Source organism: Notamacropus eugenii, chromosome 1 (genome assembly GCF_028372415.1).
Source record: "Notamacropus eugenii isolate mMacEug1 chromosome 1, mMacEug1.pri_v2, whole genome shotgun sequence".
NCBI lineage: Eukaryota > Metazoa > Chordata > Mammalia > Diprotodontia > Macropodidae > Notamacropus > Notamacropus eugenii.
In genome coordinates this window covers 308,003,724-308,024,564 of record NC_092872.1, presented here as the reverse complement: position 1 = coordinate 308,024,564, position 20,841 = coordinate 308,003,724, and the positions used below count along the sequence as shown (strand labels likewise).

Here is a 20,841-nt window from a genome sequence, read left to right as displayed (position 1 = left end):
GTATTTCCTCTCACTGATTTTTTAACCCTTACAATCCAGCTTATGATCTTGCCACTCTACCAAAGTCATTCCCTTAAAACTCACAAAGTCTCTTAATTGCTAAGTCTGATCAATGGCCTTTTCTCAGGCCTAATCTTACTAGACATTTTTGTTGCCTGTAAAACCATTAACCACCTTCTTCCAAACAGTGCTTCTTACTGCTCACTTCTTATCTATTTGATCACTCATTCTTATGTCTTCCTGGATTAATATTCATCTCCTGCTCCATATGTGCAGGTATCCTCTCTGTGTTCCTTCCCTTGATGATTCCATTTGCTCCCATCAGTTCAATTGTCTCTATGCATATGATTCCCAACTATATTCACCCATCCCTAATCTATCCTGAATGTCCATGTTACCAAGTGCCTGTTAGTCATTTCTACTTGGACCATCCATCATCACCATCATCATCAAAATCAAAATTCTCAAAACAGAATTATCTTTTCTCCAAAAAAAAAGGATATCCCTCTTCCAAAATTCCCTGTTTCTGTTGAGGGATCACCATCCTTACAGTTCCCAAGATTCATAATTTTTTAGTTATCCTTAATTCATTTCAGGAATCTAGGTGGGACTGTGTGTGTGTGTATGTGCTCACAAATATACATACATACACACATTTTACATAGATAGATAGATAGATAGATAGATAGATAGATATAGATATATGAGAGAGACAACGAGAGAGATTGTGTGTGTGTGTGTGTGTGTGTGCGCACACACCCAAGTGAGTGAGTGCATGCTGGGCCTGGGGTCAGGAAGACTATATATGAAATCCAAATTCAGTCTTAGATAGTTACTAATTGTGTGACCTGGGCAAGTCATGGCCTCAGTTTCCTCAATGGTAAAAATGAAGCTAATGATAGCACCTACCTCCCAGGACTAAGGATAAAATGTGATAATATTTGTAAAAGTGCTTATTACAGTGTCCGGCACACAGTAGGTATTTAATAAATATCTTCCTTTCCCTCCCCCCTTCCCCTCTTTCATCTCTCATATCCAATAAATTGGTAAATTTTCTCCATTCTAGCTCCCCAACATTTTGTATCTAACCCCTTTTCTCTTCACTCCTATGGCCCTGACCTAATCATTGACCACCTCAACTACAATAATATTTTCCAATCTATCTTCTCCAGTGAAAACCTCTGCCTCAGGCAGACTGTCTTCTCACTGATGTGGGATTTCAAACTCTCCAGCCCTGTCCTCTCTACTCTTGTCACTGTCCTCCCATAAATTCCCCCCAATACTGGAAGCCTTCATCACTTTCTCTTGACACAGCAAGGATAGCAGTGGATCATGTGTGTTGCTTTCAGTTATCTCTTACTCTTCTTACATGGCCATTCTAGCCTTTGTTGCTCATACATTCCTTTGTTGAAATACTTTTCACTGCTTCTATGACATAATTCAATTTGCAATGTGTTATAACTTGTCTGTGCCAATCATGGGCCTCTCCATTCCCCCTTTAATTTTGACCCCCACAGTTGTCAGGTTAATATTCCTGAAACACAAGTTGGACAATATTGTTCCTCTGTTCAAAAAAAGAAAATCACTCTAGTGCCCCTAGGAAAAAATACAAACTTGTAAAGGCTGGGATTTAAAATCCTCCATAATCTGGTTCCTACATACCTTTCTAGATTTATTTCTGATTATTTCTATTCTGCATTCATCATTGTAGTCAAGCCTTCTAGCTGGCCTTTCTACTTTTGATCAGTCCTCCCCAACCAAAGGGCTCTCTACCTTTGTCTCACAGAACCCCTGGATTCCTTCAAAGCTCACTTGAATGCCACCTCCTATCCAAAGACTTCCCTGATCCTCTAATACCCTTTAATCCACTTTTCTTCCTCAAATTATATGGAATTACTCCATCAGGAGAAACTAATCTCATTGAGGGCAGGGACTGATTGCTAGCATTTGCAGCACTTGGCACAATGCTCTGTACATGGCAGAAAAGTGTACATTCAATTCAACAAACATTGAATATGAACTTTAATCTTGAGCCCACATCTATATGTTCTCACTTAGGAATCCTTTAAATTAACTTATTAATATTTGCAGTTAGGGTCACAACATTATTTTCTATCTGTCCTATAATCTCAGCAACATGCACAGCAAAACATAGAATTCTGTACATGTATGTAATAAAGCAACATCTATTGCCTCACCCCCTACATATTAATAATGTAATAGTTATTATTAGATAGTCACAATGCACTGTGACCTAATCAGACCATATCTGGAGTTTTAGGTTCATTTCTGATGGCTGCACTTTAGGAAGGATATTGACAACCATGTGTTAAAAAGTGCTGAGTCCCCACACAAGGATCAGGTACTGGGGATATTTAACCTAGAGAGACTTTGGAGTGGAAGGGAGAAACACAATGTGATAACTCTCCAAGTTTATTAAGGGCTGTCATGTAGAATGCTCTAACACTTGGCCCTGGAAGGAGGACCTAGGAATAATCAGTTAAAGTTACAGAGACAAAGATTTAGCATGAGTGTAAGGAAAAACTTACTGACAATTTGAGGTACCCTAAAGTGGAGGATTTCCTGAGGAGTTCATGGGATCCCCCTTACTAGCAAAGACTGGATGGAGGATCACATCTCAGATATGTTATAGAGGGGAGTCCCATGTGACTGCAATTTGGACTGTAGAGATCTGAAAGCTCTCTGCCTCTGAAATTCTGTGACTCTGAAGTGTAATATAACTGTAACGCTACAAAATGCTTACAGAGTCAGAGTGAGGAATTTCATTATTTTTTTATCTTCACATTCCATATAGTGTTATAGACTCATTTTCAATAGTAATGTGAGTCATGGAAATCCATAGAAAACAAGGAAATTATCATTTTAGTCAATAGTCAATCCCTTAGTAAAAGCTTTTTTTTTTTTGGAGTCATGTAAAATATATTTCCTTATTAGTCATATTGCAAAAGAAAATTCAGACCAAAAAAAAAAAAACCAAGAAAAATAAAGTAAAAAGAAAAAGTATGCCTCAATCTACATTCAGATTCCATCACTTCTTTCTCTGGAGATGGAGAGCATTTTTTATCATAAGTTCTTTGGAATCATCTTGGATCTTTGAGATCTAAGATATTGAGAAATAGGTGAGTCTTTCAGAGTTGATCATCACTTAATATTGCTATTACTATGTATAATGATCTCCTAATTCTGCTTACTTCACTTTGCATCAGTTCATGTAAGTCTTCCCAGGTTTTTTTTTCTCTAAAGCATCCTGCTCATCATTTCTTATAGCATAACAGTATTCCATCACAATCAAAAACCACATACCACAACTTGTTCAGTCAATCCTCAATTGATAGATATCCCCTCAATTTCCAATTCTTTGCCACCACAGAAAGAGTTTCAATAAATATTGTGTGTGTGTGTGTGTGTGTGTGTGTGTGTGTGTGTCTTTTTCCTTTTATTTTATCTCTTTGGGATACAGACCTAGTACTTGTATTGGTGGATCAAAGAGTATGCTTAGTTTTATAGCCCTTTGGGCAAAGTTCCACATAGCTTTCCAAAATGGTCTGAACAGTTCACAACTCCACTAACAGTGCATTAGGTTCCCAATTTTTCCATAGCACCTCTAACATTCGTCATATTAGCCAATCTGATATAAGGTGGTACTTCAGAGTTATTTTAATTTGTATTTCTCTAATTAATAGTGATTTAGAGTATTTTTTTCATATGATTATAAAGGGCTTTGCTTTTTTCTGGAAACTGCCTGAGCTAATGGGGAGACTAAATATTTTGGATGACACATCAATGAGGTTAATGTCTTTTTTTTATTAAACATTATAAGTAACTTGTTTGTTCATGCAAGAAAGAAAAGTACAGACCTGAGGTTAATAACTAAGGAAGGGTGGCGCCCCACCGGAGGCAATAAACAATGCCTGCAGGGGCCACTGGCTGACCTAAAGCAAAGGCAGTAGAGCAGGAATAGAGGGAGAGGAAGGAGAGGCTCCAGTAAAGAATGTAACATATGACAGACAAGGTGGTAGAGAAGGAGGAAGAGAAAAGGTTATAAGTAAGTGGAATATATAATGGTAAAATTCTTCTAACATGGGCCTCAGATGCCACTTGGTAATATTCACGCTGTTGGTTAAATACTCTTGCTATATATTGTCATATCAATCAATAGATTGATGTGAAGCTTTGTGGATCATGACAAATGAATCTGGTCTCACCTCAGTGTTCCTCCTGAATAGCTCCTGGTACTGTATGGTGTTGCTATACTATACTTTAGCTCATCCAGGCATCCACCAGGACAGGACCTCGCATATAGACATGTTAACCTTCCCTCTCTCAATTTTTTACCTTGATCTCAAGGAGCAATAAATCAAATCATTATGAGCATTGCTACTATGAAGGCTAAGACAATCTACCACCCTATTACTCCAGTCACAATTGCTATTACTACCTTACTACCTAGACCAAAGCTTCCTTCCTAAACCAGCTGGGAGGAGTAGATCTCCAGTAGTCCTGACTATATTTTGCACTGGACTCAGCTTCAGAGGAGAAAGGGAGGCTGGTGACTTTGCACATATAAATCCAATTCATTTGCAAGTCATGGCATCAAGATCCTCTTCGAGAAGAAGGGCAATCAACATACCAACAGAGGGTTTTGTCCCTAGTAGAATGTAAGTTCCTTGAGACCAAGGACTGTTGTATTTTTGTCTTTGTAATCACAGAAGCTAGGTGATGCAGTAGATAGAGTGCTGGGGCTCTTCCTGAGTTCAAATCTGGTCTCAGACACTTACTAGCTATATGACTGTGTGATTCCTCATCTTTAAAATGAACTGAGGAAGGAAATGACAAACCAATCCGGTATCTCTGTCAAGAAAACCCCAAATGTGTTCCAGTTGGACACAACTGAAAATAACAACAATGAAACCACTTAGAGCCTATAGTATAAGGGGCACTGGATGAATGAATTCATTCATTCACTTGTTGCTTGACTGAGCCTGTCAAATCCATTTTGATTGGGTCCATATTCTTGTCTGATAACTAATACAGATTTATGGTATATCTACAATATGCTCAGTATTTTATTCAAAGCTCTCTGGGGAAATATAGGACATGGTCTCTGCCATCAAGCACTTAGCATTCTAACTGAAAAGGCAAAATAATAGCCGACATGAAACAATGAAAGGAAAATTCATGAACAGAGGACTATTCTGGAACATACTTTTGAGTATTCCCCGATGCAAAAGATTATACACATTTCTCCAGTTAACCAAGACTTGAAAGGTAATATTTGGTGGGAAAAAACAATGGTATCTCCAGACTATTGGCAACATCCTGGGTAAATCACTTAACTTTCTCTGTATTTGAATTACTTCATTTGTAAAGCTGTCATGATAAAAATCTCCCAGTCTTGCATATGTATGGCAAAGATTAGGAAGTTCAAAAAGTTCTCAGATTGTACAGATTATCCCCAAGTACCAGTGAACTAAATGCCTCATACTCAGGTCTTTTAAACCATTACAAAAAACAACTCACCACTTCTTGCTGGTTATGGCTTGGAGAGGTGTCTAGGTTCTGCCCAGTTTTTGATAGATTTGGAACAAATATTTGAGTGTTGTCTCCATCATAAGTGCTTATTCGCCCATCTGGCTCCTAGAATGAGGACAACAGCAGCATAAAAATTCCCATGGTGCCATCACCATATGTTTCCTGTGTCTGTGTGTTTTACAATCAAGATGAGTGAAGAGATATTTAATAACACTACATACATCTGGAAAGAATGGCTAATCAAGAAAAATAATATTCAATGCCTTCAGTAAAGGTAGCTTATTTGAAGGAGTTCAAAGTCTTTGAGGCTAGGTGAAATCAGGAAAACTCACCTTTCAATTCAAATCCAGCCTTGGACACTTAGGAGCTATGTGATCCTGGGCAAGTCACTTAACCATGTTTACTTAAATTTCCTCATCTATAAAATGAACTGGAGAAGGAAATAGCAAACCACTCCAATATCTTTGCTAAAAAAAACCCCACATGGCGTTACAAAGAGTCAGACACAACAGAAAAATGATGAACAACAACAAAAACGGTCTTGGGAAAAAGCTCTGCTTTGGAAAGTTTTAGTCTTTGCCAGTTCTAATTGAGTTAGTAGCTTTATGTTTCTGTTTAGTTGGTTTTGTAACCTTCATAATCTGGGAGTTTCAGAATTAGAAGAGGTTTTATAAATGATCCAATCCAACCCCTTAATTTTCCAAATGAGAAAATTGAGGTTCAAAGATTAACTGACTTGCCTCCCTCATTTCTCCTTTTCTATACCTCAAAATCTATCTCCATTATCACCCAGTCGCTTAATCTTTTGTTCCAGATTCAAGAGAAGAGATAACTCTTTATGTGCCTAAGTTAGCTCCTCTACTCACTTTAAATCATCCTCTCTTATATTCTTTAAAAGACTGCTTCTCTAATTATTCCCTTTATTTTTCTTATCTTTAATTTCCCCTGATCTGTTGACTCCTTCCTGCTTCCTTTACTTTCAACAAACATGCTCAGGTCTTCTCTCCATCCTTAAAAGCAAACAAGCAAATAAAACCTCTTCACTTGACTCCTCCATTCCTGTATCTTTTCTCCCTGTCAATGCTAAAACCCTAGAGTTACTCACCAGAATTACCTCCCCTTCCTCAACACTTACTCACTTCTCAACATCTTATAATCTGTCTTCTGACCCCATAACTCTACTGTTAAGTCAATCTGTATCCTAACTGAGCCCCCACCCCATCCCTGCTGCTTCTGACACTCTTGATCATTCCTTCTTACACCATATTTTCTCTGGCTTCCATGACACAGCTCCCTTCTGATATTTTTCTCAGCATTTAGCTAAGTCTTAATGCTCCTCTATCTCCTTTATTGGTAATTACCTTTCTCCTTCCCACTAAGTGCAGGTATATTCAAAGGACTTCATTCCTTCTCTACCTTCTCCTCCTTGTTTACCCCATCTGTTCTCAGCAGCTCAATTACCATGACTATGCAGATAACTGTGAGGTCCACACCTCTATCCCCTAATGTCTCTCATGAGCTCCAGTCTCCCAAGGCAAATCACTTGTTAAATATCTCTTACTGGATATCCCACTGACATTCCCAAGTCAATGTGGCCAAAGAACTCATCATCACTACCTCTTCACCCAAACTGCTCCTTTTCCAAACTTCTCAGTTTCTTTCTAGGGGACCACCATTCTCCTAGTGACCCAGTATTTCACTTTGAAGTCCTTCATTTCTGCCTTCACAATAGCTATTGTATATGTCCCTTTTTATCCATTCACACACCTACATCCCTAAGTTAGCCCTTCACTACATCTCATCTCATCTATTACACTAACATTTGAATCATTTCCCTCCCTCAAGTTACTCTCCATTCCAACTCATCCTCACTCAGCTGCCAAGGTAAAGTTTTGAAAACCTAATTCTCATCATATCTTTCTGATCAATGAGCTTCGGTGGCTCCTTTCTAGGATCAAATACAAACTCTCTTGTTTGACATTTAATGCTTTCCTGACCTTTCCCAATTTATACTTTATTCCCCTCCATGTCCTCTACAATCTACCTAAACTGGCCTACTTGTAGGCTCTCCAATACAACTCTCCATTTCCCATCTCTATTTCTTTGCAATGGCTCCTCCATGCCTGGAATGTTTTGCGTCTTTATCTCTTCTTCTTGGTTTTCCTGGTTTTCTTCAAGACTCAGCTCAATTCCCCCCTCCTGCTGGAGGCCTTTCCCAGTTCCCTCACCTCTATTGCATTTCCCTCATAGATTACCTTTTATCTACTCTGTATATATATCTTATATTTACCCTAGTCTTTTATATGTTATTCCTCCCTTTTAACTATAAGCTCTTTGAAGACAGTACCTACTCTAGCTTTTCTTAGCACGGGGCCTGGAATATAGGAAGGACTTAATAAATGCTTGTCAGTTGACTGGTTCCTTGACTTCTCTCTCTCCCTCATCGCCCATATCTAACTAGCTGCCAACTTGATTTTACCTCCATGGCACTTCTTGCTTTTGTTCCCTCTCCCACTATTCAGATGACCACTATCTTAGTACAAGAGTTCATCACCACTCATCTGGAACATTCTGATTTCTCACACAGCTGCCAAAGCAGCCTACTTTAATCATGTCATTGTTCAGTCGTTTCAGTCATGTCTGAACCCTTCTGACCTCATTTGGGGTTTTCTTGGCAAAGACTCTGGAGTGGTTTGCCATTTCCTTCTCCAGCTCATTTTACAGATGAGGAAGATGAGGCAAACAGGGTTAAGTGACTTGCTCAGGGTCACATAGCTAGTAAGGGTCTGAGGCCAGATTTGAACTCAGAAAGATGAGTTTTTCTGATTCCAGATCTGGCACTCTACCCACTGTACCATCTAACTGCCTCTCTATGATCATAAGTCTGACCATATCACTCTAATACTCAGAATTCTTCAGTGTCCCTATATCTTCTATAATAAAATGTAAACTTCTATGCCAGGCATTTGAAGTCCTCACTATATGGTTCCCACATAACTTTTTAGCTGAATGATCCCCCTCTTCTTCATAAACTCCACATTCCAACCATACTTCACTACTAGCCATTCCGCAAGCCTGGCATTCCATTTCCCCTTCTTGTACCTTTTCACATTCCCTTCTCAGGCCTGGAATGCACTCCCTCCTTATCTCCGTCCCTCACAATACGTCATGACTTACAGGGTGTTACCTTCTCCATAAAGACCTCCCTGACCACCTGCTCTCTCTTTCCTCCAATTATTTTGTATTTATTTATTTGTGCACATGTTCAATTCCATTAAGAAAGTAAACTACTTGGGGACAGGGACTAGGTGGTTGTTTTTTTCCTATTTGTGTCACCAGTCACTAGCACCACACCTTTTGTGTAACAAACATTTAATAAATGCTTACTTGAATTGTCCAAAGTCACATGGACAAGCAGAGCAGAGATTAGAACTGAATCCACATCTCTCTGGTCTACCATGTTGTTCCTTATGTAACCTAATCTGGTTTTCTTTTTACATCTGTGCTGCAACTGAATGTCTCATGTTGAGGATGGCTAAGTGAGGGATGCATTAGCATAAATTATTCCTAGGAACATATAGTTAGGCCTGTAAAGTTTTGGTTTTTGTTTTTTTTTAATTAATTAACTCCTGATCCTCAACATAGGGAATCAGTAAAGTTTCATTGTGGTAGTTCTGCTTCTTGTTTTCTTTCTGGCATTTTAAAGCACTCTTCCACAAATTATTTATATATTTCTCCTCCCAAGGCTCTCCTAGAGAAAGTAAAAAAGAATAAATGGGGACTCTGACCATGGATGCCTTTGTCTTCACCCAGCAGTAAGGTTCTTGAAGTTTAATTTGAACTTCTGTAAGTCATTCATTCATTAAACAAAAGTTGATTAACCCCTCACTGTGTGCATGGCACTGTGCTAGACATCATTAGATTATAAAGATGACCAGGACAATCTCTGACTTCCCAGAACTTCTGGTCTAGACCACCTGGTAGGATGCTATATTATTAGACCACCTGGTAGAATGATATAATAGATACAAAAATAATTTTATAGGGAAATGTGGAACAGAAAAATATTGCTTCCAACTAGGGCTACAGGGAAGGTTTCACAGAGTAGACTGCATCTGAACCAGATAGGTAAGATTTTTTTTAAATAATATTTTACTTTTTCTCTAGTTACACGTGAGTTTTGGAGTCTTTTTTTAGAATTTTGAGTTCCAATTTTTTTCTTTCTCCCTCTCCACCATCCTCCCATGGATAGTAAGCAATTTTACATAGTTTATACATGTTCAACCGTACAAAACGTATTACATAGGTATGATTTTGATAAGCAAAGATGGGAGGGTATTTCAGGATGAAGGAATGACATAAATAAGGGTAAAGAGATAGGAATGCTTGAATTTTTTTACAAGAGAGTCTAATTTTGGCATTTCTTGGGTCGAGAGAAGAGTAGGAGAATAGTTTGAGATAGGATTGGGGCCAAATTGTGGGGTATCCTAAATGCCAAGCTATAGAGACTGGGCTTTTATTCAATAAGACAATGGAGAGCTACTCAAAGTTTTTAAGAAAAGGGATGCCATTATCAGAGTTCTGCTTTAGGAAATGGTAGAAGAATAAAATGGATGAGAGTGGGGAATTATGGAGATCAATTAGGAGGCCACTGTAGTAGACCAATAAAGTAGTAGAGAGGGCCTGGACTAGGGTATTGCAAAAAAGGAATGAACAGCAAGTGACATATAGGAAAGATCCTACAGAGATAAAATTAGTAAGACTTAATGACAAACTAGATATAACTTAGAAAATGGAAGAATAAAAAATGACTCCAGGATTTTAAGTTTGAATGGCAGGGATCATACTGATCATACTAATAGTTAGAAAATCAAGAAGAGTTGGTTTTGGTGAGAATCTGATGAGAACAGTTTTGTTTTTGTTAAACTTGAGGTAGGGCTATCTAGGGGAGAAGAGGTCAGAACACTTTCTCTAGAAATAGATACATAATATGTACCTATGTATTTATAGATACATATATGTGTGTGCATACACACAGATACAAACATAAACCTAATCACATGCAAAGGATTCTATATTCAAAGACCCGATCATAATAACAGCTAACATTTACACAGAATAGCAGTTCTCAAAGTATGGCTGAGGAACTCCTACTGGTCTGCAAGACTCTTTGAGGGGCTAGAAGTCAAAAATATTTTCACAGTAATAATAACATATTATTTGCCTATTAAAATATTCTGCCCTTTTCCAGTGACATATCTGTGTGAGGCTGGATTTATTTTCTTCACATACTTCAACCCAAACAACATATTGCAACAGATTGAATGCAGAAGTAAATACGAGAATCCAGATGTCTTCAATTAAGCCAGTCATTAAAAAGACATGTAAAAAATATGTAAAACAATGCCAGTCTTCTAAATTTTTTGTTTCAGAAAATCACTATTTTTCATAAAAATCTATTATTTATGTTAAAATGTGTTGGGTTCATTAGTATTACTTTTAAATGAACTAATAAATTTTTTATTTTTATCCATTTTAATTATTTTATTATCTATTTATTATTTTGTTATTTTATTATATATTTTAATTAATATGGTGAATATCAATAGATACAAACAAACACTTTGGCAGTCCTCAATAATCTTTAAGAGTATAAAGGAGACCAGAAAGTTTGAGAACTGCTTGATAAACAGCTTTAAGTTTTGAAAAGTGCTTTACAACACCCCTGGAAAGGAGGCTATGGTAATTTTAGAGATGGGGAGACTGAGGCTGAGAGAGTTTCATTGACTTGCCCAGGGTCACTTGGTTAGTAAGTCTCTGAAGCATGATTTGAATAAACTTAGGTCTTCCTGACTCCACATCTAATACCCTATCTATTGTACCACCTCGTTGCTAAGGGTGTTATAGTTGAAGTCATGAGTACATGACAAATGACATTATCAAGTATGGGAACACAGCACATAACAAAGAAAAAGAAGATAATAAAGACAAAATCTTTGGAGGAACACTTATATTCATAGGGCAGAAAGAGGAAGAGAAGCCAGCAAGAGGAAAAAGAAAAGCAGAAATTTCAAAGTAGTTAACTAGGAAGAAAACAGAGGGTACAATTCCCTTTTCTTTTCTTTCTTCCCTCACCCTTTTTTTAAACAGAGAATGCTTTCATGAATTTGCTTGTCATCCTTGCACAGGGGCCATCCTAATCATTTGCAATTTTTATATAAGTACCACCAGAGCAAATACAAGAGGATATAATTTCATGGAAATCAGGGGACCCAAGAGAGGAATATAAAATGCTATAGGGAAATCAAGGAATCTGAAGACTGAGGAAACGGGCACTGGATTTGCTGATTAGGTCACATGTGACTTAAAAGAATCGATTTAGTAAAGTAGGGCTTTGTATATTTGAATTTTCTTAAATCTTTTAAAAGCTAAGCACATTTTAATCATCCAAATTCTTCCTTTATGTCCAAATTTACTATTTTACGTCCAAACTTGATGGTCAACTTATATACAACTTTATGTCCAAAGTTACTATCTTTATATTTATGTACAGACGATGAAATGCAAGTGCTAAAATGTTACAGCTCAGTTGATGTCCTTTCACTAGATTTCCTAAGATAAAAAAGCATGCACCCACCTAAGGTTTCTTATTTTTGTTTCCTAACTGGATTGTGAGGTGGATATCTTAAATGTACAGTAGTTGTTGAGAGAAAAACGGAAAAAAATGGAAAGACAAAAAATTCCTAAGCTAACACAGAAAGCTAGTGACGGAAATGGAACATATGGAAGGAAATTAGTAATGGGTACCTGTATGAGTGTTCCAGAGGAAGAGGAGGCTCTGTCTTCTTCTTTGTTTCTCTCATGTTCCCATTGTAACAAGCAAGGACTGGAACCTGAGTCTGCTCTCTCATCTCCATTCTAAGACAGTATTTATTGAATTGACATTAAGAAAGAGAAGAGATCTTTTCATTATAGCCCTCATCACCTTCCCTCAAACAAGACTTCTTTAAATTATCAGTCTGTCTCTTTTTGGCATTTTTTCCCTTATTCAACAATTTTTTCCTTTCTTTTCTCTTTTTTTCATGCAAAAAAGAAGAGTTCAGTTTGAGAGGTTGGACATCAATTAAAATCTTATCTTTAGGATAAATATTGAAGAAATTTGGAAAATTTAGCCCTAACCTGCATCTTTAAAAAAAATCAGATGGAAAATACTCTAAAGATTTTTTTTTTGCCTCTATTATTCACAAATGCAGAAACTCATATCCCTCCTTCTCACAAAGCAGCCAGGATTTGTTTTCTGGTAGAAAGAGTATGGAAATTTTGGGTTCTTCATTCTTTTCACATAGATCTACTTAGGGCTCTCACTAACTTCCCAGGGAAGCTAGAGATAAGCTGAAGAATGAGACCCATTTTGAATGACCCTGGAACAGTTTGACAATCTATAAAATGAGCGTTAAACCTCTTAGCAGTCATGCAAGAGATATGCAAACTATTAGTTACTGCAATTTTCTTCTCTTTTTCAGAGGACTCATTGTAATCCTCATTTTTTTTATAAGAATGAAATTGAAATTGATTTCATAAAAGACATCTGTAAATGTCTTATTCTGTGAGCCGTAATGGGAGCAGTAAGAATTAGTAGCATTATTTTTTACCACAGCTGTTCTGGTTCCAGGTGGCACTGATTTAGTCTACAGATGAATTCAAATATGGTACAGTTTCAAAAATTAAACTCAGAGCAACAAATACCATGTTCTTAAAACTTGATCATGTTTCAAGGAAGTCTTTTTTTAACCTGCCACATACAGTCTTGTTTACATGAAATCTCTGATACTTTGGGGTAGATTTAATTATACTTCAAGTAAAGACAAGACTAGAGTATAATTGCTTCAAACCTTCTCACATAGCAAAATTAATTTTACAAAAATTCTCCATGTTTATATTCATTTTCATATCTTTTCACTTAATTTTCTTTCTTTTTATTTTTTTAGAATTTTAAATGAATAAATCTTAGCAATAAAAAATAGTCTTTTCCTTACTTCGCTTTTCTGCGAACTTTCTTCTGTCTCTTCAACAATTGATGGTGGGAGAAACATGGATTCTTTCCTTTTCGGCTGAAAGGTGAAGTAGAAAAACAGAGCCGGTCAGGTTACCCTACATCACACCTGACCACTCCTTTCCACGTTTTCGTGATGCTATTTTTGAAATTTACTTTTTATCCTAGTTGCAGATCTAAGTCCTTTTCCACCCACACTGGTCTGCACATCTATGGCTCCAGGCTCTGTGTGCACAGAGTAACTAGTCTGGGTCTGCCCGGCTAAATTACTAGGGGATTGTTGGGGACCAAACCTAGATGCTCTTCAGCTCTGTTGACTCCTCTGTTTCCCTGCCTCACCACTGTAGGAACCTCAGGGTCAGGAAGGTACTTTACACACTTCCCACTGACTGAAATAGGGCTGCCCTTTCAGGAGGAGGTGGGGACTTCAAAGGGAGGCTGCTGCCGAGCTAGTACAGGAATTTCACAAGTACCTCATTAACAAACTATGCGGAACAGTACTGGGTCACATCCAGAACAAACACACCTTGAGTTTTGCTGTTTTTTGGTTTTTTTTTAATGTTTAAGAACAATCTCTGGCTTAGCAATTCCTTTTAGAAAAAATATTATTGTGGCACACTGAGAAAAGTAAAGAACCTCAGGTGAGTTGAAAAAAAAAAAACAAATGTGATGGCCATTCCTATTCTTCATCTCCTTACCACCTGGCACGTTTAACATTTATGTGAAATATAGGCCAAAAATTGTTTATTTTTTTTTTTTAAATGCAAGGTGTCTCCAAAGTGTTAATAAGGATTTAAAGCCTAGTGTAATTTAAACTTTAATACTTAACACTATTTGTATTGTTGTACAGTCGTTTCAGATGTGTCCAATTCTTTCCAACCCGTTTGGCGTTTTCTGGGCAAAGATACTGGAGGGGTTCGCCATTTCTTTCTCTAGCTCATTTTACAGATGAGGAAACTGAGGCAAACAGGGTTGAGTGACTTGCCCAGGGTCACATAGCTAGTAAGTGTTTGAAGCCAGATTTAAACTCAGGAAGATGTGTCTTCCTGACTCCAGGCCTGGTGCTCTATCCACTGCTCCAGCTAGCTGCCCTAAAACTATTTTTAGGTTGTCTTTAAAAAAAAAAACTATTTAAAGCTATTAAAATTTAAAACTACACTAACACTTTCGAGACACTTTGTATGTAATTCATATTAGCAGACTTGTCATAGTTTCCCAATGTCCCTGAAGGCTTGGGACCCTAGCTTAGATTTTAGTCATCTTTATATTTTTATCAGGCCCTACAAAAGGGAGGGAAACAAACATTTATAAAATGCCTATTATGTGTCAGGCATCATGCTAAATGCTTTACAAATGATCTCATTTGAGGGTCTATTATGATCCCCATTTTGCAGTGGAGGAAAATGAGGCCAATAGAAGTTGCGTGACTTATCTAGGGTCACATAGTTAGAAGGATTCAAGGTCAAATTTGAACTTAGATCTTCCTGGACTTCAGGCCCAGTGTCCTATCCATTGTGACACAGGATTTTGCTTTTGTAGATACATAAATGTCTGCTGTTGCTACTGAGGTCATACTTACTTTCCATTCAGAAACATCTCCCTCAGCCACTCCAGATTCCTCTGTTTCCTTTTCTAATTCTTGTTTTTCTTGCTGCAAACGCTGATGGAGAGCCAGGACTGATGTCTTCAAGCCCATCAACAAGTCTTCTTTTTTCTGATTCAAACCCAGGATCTGTTCTTTCATACTGTCTAATTCACTCTGTGTGAGGAAAAATGATTATTTTATCAAGAGTGGCAACTCTTTGCAACAGATATCACTGTTATTTGATTAGGAATAAAGTAGTAGGATTACAGATTTCGAACCAGAAAAGGACTTATGAGGTCATCTGATCCAAGTTTTTCATTTTATAAAAGGAAACTGAAGTTTATTTGCCCCAGGCCATAGAGATAAGAGAGTCAGGATCTGGATCCAGATTCTCTGACTCCAAAGCCATCCCTCCTTCTATGCCACAAAGCTTCCTCACTATCTTGGTGGCCAGGGGAGGAAGCTACAAATATCTTACAGGTTTATGACTGTCTCTGAACTCTGTTATGACAGAAGGAGAACACAGAGTGACTAAGTTTTAAGCTATTAAAGCTTTAAATTGCACTTTTGGAAGACCCTCTTTGTATAGCCTAACATTTCTTATAACTTCATATATATTTTATTTTTTCCCCACAGTTACATGACTAACAAGCATCAGAGCCCCATATTCAGACTTGGACCTATGTTTCTGAAGGTTTCCCATTTTTCCACTATACCATGCTGTCTGAGTAGACCAGGAAAAATCTCTCTGAAGGAATCTCATGCAATATTCAAATTGCATTGATGTACCAGAATTTTTTAAAATAAATCTATTATTAAGAAACCCATTCTTGGTCTATAGGTTATTATAAAGCTGAAACAGAGGTGATTCTTATCTCTTAATACTCATAACTGTATGACTCTAGAGCTAGGAAGGGCAGAAGAAGGGAAGACACAAGCCAGGCACAGTGCTTTACAAATATTATCTCATCTGATCCTCACAACAAACCTGGGAGGTAGATGCTACTTGTTGCTGTTGAACCATTACAGTTATGTCCAACTCTCAGCAGACACAGTGATTTGCCATTTTCTTCTCCAGCTCATTTTACAGATGTGGAAACCAAGGCAAACAAGGTTAAATGACTTGCCTATTGTCACACAGCTAGTAAGTATCTAAGGCCATATTTGAACTTGGGTCTTTTTGACTCCAGACCCAGTTCTCTATCCACTGTACCACCTAGCTACCCTAGGTCCTGTTATTATCCCCATTTTACAGCCAAGGAAACTGAGGCAGATAGAAGTTAAATGACTTGCCCAGGGTTACACAGTCAATAAGTTTCTGAGGCCAGATTTGAACTCTGGTTTTCCTGACTCCAGGCCCAGTTCTATCCACTGTACCACCTAGCTGCCCTAAATACATCTCTTACCTTGGGTAACTCATTTACCTGCTGTGGGGCTTTTTTTTTTAAATTTATGAAATGAGCAGCTTGCATGACATGATTGCTGAGAATTCCTTACACCTCTAAAATAATACTATTCAATTCTTATTACTGTCTTATTGCTATTACTGTCACTGCTAAAATTGCAAATTGATAACAGGGCAAAAGCAGTAGTCAGGGCTTAATTCTCAATGAATAAAGAGCGCAGCCCATGATCAGGTTCTTTTACTGGATGGAATAACTTTTACATGACTAAGGAACAGAGAAAGTATTTTCACAGAATCATTTAACAGAAATAATTAAGCATGGCCAGGTCAACCGAAGCATTGCTTTATGAGCCACCTACTTTCACATGTGAATAGCTTTGTGATTTACACCTTTTCATCAGAAAAAAATTCATTATAATGAGAATTTTCTCCTAAAATCTAGTCCCCTAAGAATCTAACCTGAGATAAATTCTTTAGCTGCCATATCTTGGACCCAGTCCCACATGTTTAGGCCTACATCAGACCTCTCTAGGTTATAACAGCCTTAGACCTAACTCCAAGTTGGCTCTTGTCCTACTGAAAGGACTGAAGTGAGACTAACTTGGGGACATTCCAAAGCAGATCAGGCTTGAAGCAGATGTATTAAATGTTGTGGGCTTTTGTATAGCACATTTGCTGCTTCCTCACACCATGAACTTTGGGAGTTTTAATTCCCTTTTTGTTTTAGGATTTTGGAGGGTTATAGGGGATGTTGCTTAGTTCAAGTAATTACAATAAGTCACTTTAGGAAATTGGAAAAGGTAGGAAATATGTAGAGCAAATAAACTATGATTAGAAGGAATAAGTATAAGGAAATAAAACAGTATCTCATATTGTGCGTCACACTTAGTAGATGCTCAACAAACACTGAATCAGTCAATGAAACTCACCTGTACCTGGGGCAAGATGGTGGCTTGATCAGGAGATATGTTTTCAGAGGAAAATTCAGTTGAATAATTCTTTAACTGGTGCTTCAAATTTTCTATTTCTTGGTCACATTCACCAGTCTGTTTCATGACAAGCTACAGAAAGAAAAACATCAGTTGATTTAAAAATCTGTTTTTGGAATTTTTCTATTGCTTTACCAAAGCAGAACATCTGGCAATTGAACTTCATTCCTTGACACCAACCAGTCTGGGCTGGTGGTACCCAATACTGTCTGTCTGCACATTGCTGTTAGAAGTCTTGTAGGGCAATTAGACAGCACAGTAGATAGTCAAGAGGACCTAAGTCCAAATCTGACCTCAGACACTTACTAGCTGTGTAACCTTAGGCAAGTCACTTAACCCTGATGGCCTCTTACAAAAAGAAAAACAAGAAAACTAGAAGTTCTGTGAAAATTTCTGACTTTTTCATTTATTTGATGGAAAGTAGTGACAAGTAAACTAATACACCACACACACACACAAAAAACACAAACACACCTACAGGTGCTACCTGATCCTCTCATGCCTGACTTAGATAACTTTGGTCTATCATGGTGAACAGAGCAATCTATAAGAAATTTCAGCAGACATTTCAGGATTAGGTTACTTAACTTGATGGCATTACTGATATGTCAGATTTATAATCTTGTACATAATTCCCTCATCATTATAAAATGTATAAAATTTACAGCCAATAGAGGGGAAGGAATGGACAAAGTTAAGAGTACATATTGCGGCCGTAGAACTGGCAAAGCTAACTTGTATAGACATATGACCGTGGGAAAACAAAGAAAAAAAATCTTCAATAGAATGTACAGATGCATCCCACAAGAAACTCTGGCTGTACCTTCTGAAACATGGGGTTGATAAGGAGGCAACTGCCAGCCTATGAGAGTGCTAGTAAAACTGTATCTTGACAGTGATCACTGGGAAAGTAGGGGTCCTTCAGGTTCCTCCCAAACCTAAAGCATCCTTCAAGCCTCCACCCCTTTGAAAAAAAGGTAGCTAGACAACAATAGCCAAGGTTACTAATAGTAACAGCTGGAGGCAGAGCCAAGATGGAGAAAAGTCAGGAAGTTGCCTAAGCTCTCCCTAGTTTACCTAAAAACATTAAATAACATTGGTTTTTCTCTCCAAATGGGTCCACTGAAGCACCCCAGTTTCAATCAGAATTTTAGAAGGCAGACCGCTGAAGAAAGAGGCATCATCAGCTTTTGGGAGCTGGTACCTGCATGGAGGCTCATGGGAACCTCTATGCAGGTTATTGAGGACATGGTCAGATGGAAACCTTTGGAGTTGTCTCAGGCATCAATATCAAATACAAGAAGGGGCCAAAGTTATTTCCTCCATATTCACAGGGTTTAAAGAGGCTGGGGCTCTTCACTCCACCAGCTCCTCTTACAAAGACCTTGTGTCACTGGCAAGGAAGGCAGATGGCACCTGACATCGTATGGTCTACTACTGAACTGAATTAAGCTGTCATGCCAATTACTAAGGCTTCTCCTCAACTCACCCACTTGATGGTCCCAAGTCCTCAGTGAATGAGATGGTGTTACCACTGTATATATATAATAATGCCTTTGTCTCTATCTGTGTGACTGAGATTTGTGAGAAGTGTGCTTTTATCTGGGAAGGACTTCAAGTATACATTCACTATTATTTCCTATGATTAACTGGACACTCCCTCTTACAGAATCAGTCAATAAAAATTTCTACCATGTTCTAAACACTGGGGGAAAAAAAAGCACGGCAGTCTTTGCCCTCAAGGAGCTTATAGCCTAATGGGGAAGACATAAAAAAGATGCTTAAAAGTAGGAGTATAGTGGGAGGTTACCTAGTAGGACATATAGTACTGATATTAATTATTCACTAAATGTTTGGGAGAATTCACTTGTGAATCTATCTGGTTACAGGAATTTTTCTTAGGAAATTCATTTGTGATTTGTTCAATGAGAATTTTCATTTTGTGATCCTCCTTCAGGTGGTGATCGGTGACCTCTTTGATTTCTATCTTATTATTTGGTTCGAGGACATCTAGGCAGTTTTCCTTGATGATTTCTTGAAATTGTCTCCTCATTGCCTATTTTTATTCCTTCAATTTTTTTCTTTTCTTATTTCTATAGCAAGCATTTCCAGTACAATATTAAATAATAGTGGCGATAATGAACATCATTGCTTCACCCCTGATCCTACTGGGAAAGCTTCAAGTTTATCCCCATTACAGTTAATGTTTGCTCTTAGTTTAGGATGGATATTATGTCTCATTTTAAGAAAGTCTTGTTCTCGCTCATCATTGCTTAATATAAGAAGATCCACTGTGAACTGTCCCTAACCACATGAGAGATCCAGGACTTACTTGTTCCAAAGAGGGGAAGTGAAGTCTGAAATTTCTGTTCTTTGCTCTCCTCCATATTCAACTATCCCTTCTTGTTCATATTCATATTCAATCTCCTTCTTCAGGGGACCATTATATTACCAGCTTTTATTTGTCTTTCTTTTGTGTGTGTGTGTATTTTTTTCTTTTACCGAACTCCTCCATAGGTACTGCTAATGATGAGTTTCTTTCATATCTGAGGCCAGAGTTGTCTTATTATTATCCCAAAGTCATATAAGAAGTGGAAGGTCCTCTAGAAGACCTTTAGGACCTTGCCACCAAGTGGTGGTATGTCAGGAACAACATTGCCACATGGCTTGAGATAGCTTTTCCCTAAGAAGTAGGGAAGGTATCCTTGAGACTTGACTAAGCTTCTGACTTGGTCTCCCAGTTACCTGGAGCATTAAAAGGTGCTCATGAAATTTGTGCCCTTCAGACATTGAGGATGACCCATTGCTATGTGAATCAAAACGCTCTTCTGACCAGACACATTTCTATGTGGAGACAAGGATGGCTCCCTTCATCTGAACCAGTACTATATCTTTCTTGAATATTCTTTTCATGATATAGCTGAGTAAATATCAGATGTTAAAGGGTCTACTAGTGTCTCATTTTGTTCCAGTCTAGAACCTGAGTCATTGAACTGGCCTGAGGGAGGCCTGGCCCACAATACTGGATGAAGAATTTTTCTCAGTATGAATATGAAAGATTTTTTCACTTCATGGTTAACCATAAATCAAGTTTTTATCTGTACTAGAGTATTAATATTTGTTAAGCAGCCCTAATCCTAAACTCCCATAATACAGTTTTATTTAGTGACTTCTATATAGATAACTTATCCTTAGTTGACATATGTGATATATGATATATATGACATATATGATAAGGCACTTAGAAAGATCTTTG

General features: G+C 37.7%; 1 protein-coding gene and 1 pseudogene across 7 annotated transcripts in view; both read right to left on the bottom strand.

Moving 5' to 3' along the window:
• Positions 1-20,841, bottom strand: part of SYNE2 (spectrin repeat containing nuclear envelope protein 2) — a 416,605-nt gene that overhangs the window by 141,490 nt on the left and 254,274 nt on the right. For 4 of the 7 annotated variants that reach the window (XM_072629431.1, XM_072629430.1, XM_072629434.1 and 1 more), the window contains exons 65-69: positions 17,526-17,657; positions 15,186-15,365; positions 13,590-13,664; positions 12,361-12,471; positions 5,542-5,658 (exon numbers count right to left, since the gene is read on the bottom strand). In XM_072629431.1, the coding sequence (XP_072485532.1) occupies positions 5,542-5,658; positions 12,361-12,471; positions 13,590-13,664; positions 15,186-15,365; positions 17,526-17,657 (615 nt within the window). Of the gene's footprint in view, positions 1-5,541; positions 5,659-12,360; positions 12,472-13,589; positions 13,665-13,762; positions 13,782-13,899; positions 13,972-15,185; positions 15,366-17,525; positions 17,658-20,841 lie in introns of those variants that run through there. The other 3 variants (XM_072629432.1, XM_072629435.1, XM_072629436.1) reach the window with 3 other exon arrangements.
• Positions 11,697-11,793, bottom strand: LOC140521816 (U6 spliceosomal RNA; annotated as a pseudogene).